The sequence below is a fragment of the Chionomys nivalis genome, chromosome 26 (assembly GCF_950005125.1).
Source record: "Chionomys nivalis chromosome 26, mChiNiv1.1, whole genome shotgun sequence".
NCBI classification, from domain to species: domain Eukaryota; kingdom Metazoa; phylum Chordata; class Mammalia; order Rodentia; family Cricetidae; genus Chionomys; species Chionomys nivalis.
The window spans coordinates 27,403,480-27,409,452 of NC_080111.1; the positions used below are offsets into that span (position 1 = coordinate 27,403,480).

Consider the following 5,973-nt stretch of genomic DNA (forward strand, 5'->3'; position numbering starts at 1 on the left):
CACAATTCCCTGACAACCTGAAAACCACTCTTTGTAGTAATGGTCTTCTCTTTAGCCTTTTGTTCTTTTATTTTAAAAAGTAATGGAAAATGTAATAAAGGTATTTTTAATCTCCAGATATTTGAAGTTTTCCAATAGCATTCCTTTCTCGTATCATTACCATATTATAAAATGTAAATTGTGTATTTCCATTTTAAAATTTAATTATGTATATATATATATATATATATATATAGTCACATGCATGTGTACAGATACATGCACACACATACATATAAATTCTGAGGAAGAGTAAGTCAACTGGGAAATTCCTCAGAGAAAGAAAGGCTCTTTGAACAATATGAAAATGGAATCTTCAGAAGTGAACAAACAAACGAAACACCAGACTTCCATGGTCTACTGCTCTCCTAAGATGCTTAGGAACCGAGTCGGTGGCCACTTACGGATTGCCTGCTTTTGTGTTTGGAGTGTGTAGGTAACAGGAAGACAAGACAATCCCTCAAGGAGCATCTGAGCTGAGGACTGAATGATAAACCTCCATAGCAAAAGTCATGGAAATGCTTCCCTTGAAAGAAAAAAAACCTTCAATGGTAAAAAGTGAGAGTTACCTTTTAATAATAGTATCGTTTGATATTATTATTATTCCAAACAACATTGAAGCCTTCTGCTCTCTGCTGCCAAGACAGCAGCTTTTGCATAGGACTTGGTGGATGCCACCCGGAAGGCAGGCAGGCTGGGCATTCTCTGGATTAGACTTTCTCTCCGACTCTTGAGGTTGTGACATTGTGGGGTTGGATATGCGGCTGGATTATAAACTGAGAAGATGCTTCAGAAAGATCTGCTGTTATCAGGCACAAAACAATGTGATTTCGTACAAAACTTCCATTTTTTTATTTGAGAAATTAAAAATATGGCATTTTATATATATAAACTTCTATTCCTCTATAAATATAAATGGTTTTGTGATAAATGGACAGAATAAATGCATACCAAATTCAAAAACCAATGTCAGTTTAGGGAACGACAGACAGATAAATTTAGGTCCTATGTGCCGGCGTTTTTGATAAACTCTTAAAGTTCAAACACTACAATCAGGAGGACTGCTTTTCTCCTTTTCAGAGAGAACTAAAGTGAATGTTCTAAATGGCTTTGAGAGAGTCACACTCGACATACTGCTATAAATCCACACAGGAGCACACACGGTGGGTAGGATGCAGTAGGAATGGGCACACTTCCGATTCAGCATGCACGCCCACATTGTGTTTGTTTCTCTCCTTCACCTCCTCTGTCTTCAGAAGTATACCAGCCTATTCCTGGGGCTGTGGATGGCTCCTCCCTCAGAATGAGTGGCTGAAGAATCATAATATGTTGATTCTGTACAACTTCTCAGCTGTACAGTTGATACAAGTCTAATTACAATTTGATTAAAACCAGAAAACAGCGTTTCATTTTGAGGAAGTTCACTCCACTGAGATCTCCCTAAATTTTCATAATCTATGAATGCTCTGCTATCCCGTTAAGGAAGGCAAAGATCAACTCCTCACAAGGCTTTCCAGGCAACCTCAAAGTCTCCATTTCATTGAAGGGTAAAATCTAAAAGCAGACAGCCTCACGGAATTGGATGGGAGAGGGTGGGAGCAGGTTATCAACCATCAAAATGCAATTAGAACTAACAATTTATAATCTCCCTCTTCAGTTTCTTCCAACCCACACAAAGCTTGCTGCTCTTCCACAATCACTAGCCACGTCTTTCCATAATGATGGCCAAACCCATAGCAGGTTCTTACACTAAAGAGGAAAGTGAGATCACCCATAAAAAGTCAGACTTTCCGAAGTTAGGCATTAGTTACCACACTTACTCTCTTACCAGTTTAGGTGGGAGGAGGGAACATCCAGGTGAGGGACACCAGGGAAGAGGGAGGCTGGGTCAACAGGCAGTGACCACCCGGTGGGCCTCTATGAAACTGGAAGGTGGCTCTCAAAAACCAGCATGGGAAGTCACACGGGCAAGGCTCTACACTGTGCCTCTAAATGGGGGAGGAACTAGAATGGGCGGGACCCACCTCCAGATGGGGAAACTTTGTGAAGTTCTGCCCCTTGAGTTTCCACTGCAAGCAAGGAGGGGAGAGAGAAGCTGAAGGAGGCAGAGATGGAAAATGACCCTTGAGAGACACCCTGTTCCAGCTCTCAGTGCCATAGAGAGCCAGGCCCGCACTCCCACAACTGCGATGGGCACAAAGGCAGGGCACTCAGCAAGTGTGCTCCGTTGTACCTCCTCTGTAGTCTTCAGAAAAAGGCAAGTGAGAAAAGCTTCAAATGCTTAAACCTCCCTAAATAATTAAACATTTTTATAAAGAAAGGAAAATCGCGTGTTCGGTAGTCTTTAAATACAAATATACTTACAAAAATCTTACACGGGCTATTTACAATCATAAAAGCATACAGTCCAAGCATCAGAGCTAAGACTGGAGAGACGGGTCCACACACACCCCTCTGGCAGCTGGGCCCTCTCTCCTTTACCCCAGGGATGGAAGTTTTTGCAGGAGCTCTGTTGTTTGTTGGAAGGAGCCTGCAAAAGTTGAGTGTCTAGCGAGGAAGCCTGGCGTGGCCAGGCTTGACAGGAATTCCTTGGGGCCAGCTTTCAGACAAGGGCAAGATCTGACCAAGAACTGGGAAAGAAGGCATAGTTCAGGTCTCAGACGGTAGTCTCCCCCTGTTTGCTGTTGGTCAGCCTCGTGTAGAACTTCCTCCAAGAGTTCAGCGTCTTGCCGGACCAGATCCAGAAGCCAGATGTGATGCCCACAATCAGCGTCATGAGATACTTGATCATGAAGACTGTAAAGTCGGGGCTCATGGGAGGGTGTGGTGGGACGCCTCCACCCCCCTGGAGGTGAGGGCAGGGGATGGCATAACTCTTGCAGCTCTGGGCCACCCAGCTGCGCTCCCACTGGTCCCGGAAGGCCTGCTCATAGAAGTAGCAGGCGATGACGATGGTGGCCGGCACCGTGTAGAGCACGCTGAAGACTCCGATGCGCACCATGAGCTTCTCCAGCTTCTCGGTCTTGGTGCCGTCATGCTTCATGATGGTGCGGATGCGGAAGAGGGACACGAAACCCGCCAGCAGGAAAGATGTGCCGATGAACAGGTAGACGAAGAGCGGCGCCAGCACAAAGCCCCGCAGCGCATCCACGTTGTTAAGCCCCACAAAACACACTCCGCTCAGTACATCGCCGTCCACCTGGCCCAACGCCAGGATGGTTATAGTTTTGATGGCTGGTACAGCCCAGGCAGCTAGGTGAAAATACTGCGAGTTGGCCTCGATGGCTTCGTGGCCCCACTTCATGCCGGCTGCCAGGAACCAGGTGAGGGACAGTATCACCCACCAGATGGAGCTGGCCATGCTGAAGAAGTAGAGCATCATAAAGAGGATGGTGCAGCCCTCCTTCTTAGTGCCCTGCGCGACCGTGCGCGCCCCATCCTCGGCAAACTTGTCGTTACACACCACCCGGTCCTCCAGCAGAAAGCCAGCGATGTAGGCCACGGCCACCGCTGTGTAACAGCCGGACAAGAAAATGATGGGCCGTTCCGGGTAGCTGAAGCGCCGCATGTCCACTAGGTACGTGAGCACCGTGAAGAGCGTGGAGGCGCAGCACAGCACCGACCAGATGCCAATCCAGGTGCGCGAGAAGCGCAGCTCCTCCGGCCCGAAGTACATGAGCCCATAGACCTTGGTGGGTTCGCAGGGTGCGCCGCAGTCCTTCTCCCCCAGAAAGTGATAGTTAAGGTAGGAGGGTACCCTGAGGGCGCGCGGGCAGGAGAACTTGCCCCGCTCCACCGTGCCGGCGCCCCCCGGGTAGCCACCTCGGTAACCACCGCCGCCGTGTTGCGGATTGCTGGTCCAGAACTCCGGCAGCAAGGAGGGAGTCGGGGTACCTTTGTCGGACGTGTTCTGGCCCACGCACAACTCTCCTGCGCCGTGCACCGGGAACTTCTCACACTTGAGCGTGTCGGGCCACTGGAAGCCGAACTTGTTCATGAGCGCCTCGCAGCCCTGGCGCGCGCGCTCGCAGAGGGAGCGGCAGGGCGGCAGCGCCTGCTCCAGCACCGTGCACACCGGCGCATACATGGAGCATAGGAAGAACTTGAGCTCGGCGGAGCACTGCACCTTCACCAGCGGGTAGAACTGATGCACCTCCAGGCCCGCGTCCTCCTGGTTCGTGTGGCCCAGCAGGTTGGGCATGATGGTCTGGTTGTAGGCGATGTCCGTGCACAGCGGAATGGATATTGGCTGGCAGTAGCCGTGGTCCGGGATGGAGATGCCCCGTTCGCCGTTGTACTGCTGCCCGCCCTGCTGCTGCTGGGGCGGCGGCGGGGCTTGCTGGCCCGGCCCGGGTACCTGGCCCGCCGCCTGCGCTCGGACCCCCAACAGCAGCGGAGCCTCCAGCAGCCAAAGCAGCAGCAGCAGCCCGCTCGCCCAGCGCCGGGGGTCAGCCCGGGGACGGCGGTGGCCGGTCGCTTCCCCGCGCCCCACCGCCTCCCGCTGGTCCCGGAGAGCCCCGGCACAAAGTTCCCAGCTCGGCCGGCCCGAGGCCGGGGACTCGCTAGGCGCCGCCTCCTCAGCCATACTTTTTCGGCTCCCTCCTCGGCCCCGGTCGGCTGGGGCAGGCAGCGGCGCGGCGGGTGGCGGCTCCCAGTGTCTTCGGGGAGAGCTGGTCCCCGCTTGTGCCCTCCGTCGGGCTGCGGTCGCGCTCCACCCGCTCGCCCAGATTCTGCTCGGAGTCCCGCAGCCGCCGCCGCCGCAGAAACTTGCGGTTCATGAAGCGCCAGCGGCAGGGAGAACGCGAGTGGTCCCGGCGATCCGGGGTCGCGTCCCTCCTTCCCGGCCCGCGGCGGGCTGGTGGCTCTCGGCCCGCGGCGCCTCGCTAGTGGCCGCAGCCTGGGAGAGGAGCGGGCAACTCTCGGCAGCCTCGCCGCCGCCTCGGGTCCCCCCTGCGCCTCCGCCTCCTCCTCCTCCTCGGCCGCCGCCTGACCATTTGTGTCAGTCCCTCAACTCGCTGCCTCTCCTCTCCCTCGCGCGCCCTCCAACCGGTTTCCAGGCGCCCCGCAGTCTGTCTTTCACCGAGAGGGAGGAGCCTTGAAACCGACACGGAGCTAGAGGCTCAGGGACCGTCGCCCAATCGCGGCACCCGCTGCCGAGCGTAAAAGGGAGCCCTTTCCCTCCCAGCCTCGGCTGGAACCGGCTGCAGGCGGGAGGAGGAGGAGGAGGAAGTGGTGGTGGTGCTGGAGGTGGTGGTGGCAGAAGCACCGCTCAGGCACAAAGAGTAGCTATGAAGCGGGACGGGCTTGGTTGCTTTTGCTCGTGAGGAAGAAAGAGCGAGGACAAGTAAGAGAATGGTCCCATATGCTGCTGGAGATAATGAATAGGAGTCGGCGGGCCGCGGGATTTAGCTTGCTCTGCTTTTTTTTTTTTTAATCTACTTTCAGGTTTTAAAAATCCTACCCTTGACTCTAGTCACAAACAGCTACTTTGAGCGCTGATTCTGAATGCGTGCCCCTGACTTGAGAATCGGGTTTCCTTTGAGTCTAAGTCTGTCGAGATTTTGTTGAAAATATGACTCCAATAAACCGTGGAGCTGGCAAGCTGGGCTCGGCGGGCTTTTGGACGCGCCATTTCCCTGGATCACTGTCGAAAGAAAACAACAGAACCAAAGTTTGGTAGAATGTAAAATGTGAGCTCAGATGCGCCTTCTATTAGTAGTGTACTTTACTCTTTTTTAATGGGATCAGAAACAAGCAAAGGAGAGCTAGCTACCCATTAAATCTTAGAGGAAAGCGGTTGAGAACCTGAGAACCGAAGCCTCTGGTGCCCCAGCGTCAGACTCAGGGTACACTCAGACAGAGGAGCAATCCCGGACCCTTAGGGGGCCCCTTTTGAACTTGAGACTCTGCTGAGTCCGGTATTTAAGTCCTCCA

The 5,973-nt window shown here is 53.1% G+C and overlaps 1 protein-coding gene across 1 annotated transcript; it reads right to left on the reverse strand.

Annotated features, from left to right (window-relative positions):
- Nucleotides 1-806: 806 nt before the first annotated feature.
- Nucleotides 807-5,168, reverse strand: Fzd1 (frizzled class receptor 1). The gene has a single exon (XM_057758806.1). The coding sequence runs from the start codon at nucleotides 4,622-4,624 to the stop codon at nucleotides 2,696-2,698; it is 1,929 nt and encodes a 642-aa protein (XP_057614789.1). The 5' UTR covers nucleotides 4,625-5,168; the 3' UTR covers nucleotides 807-2,695.
- Between the last annotated feature and the right edge of the window lie 805 nt (nucleotides 5,169-5,973).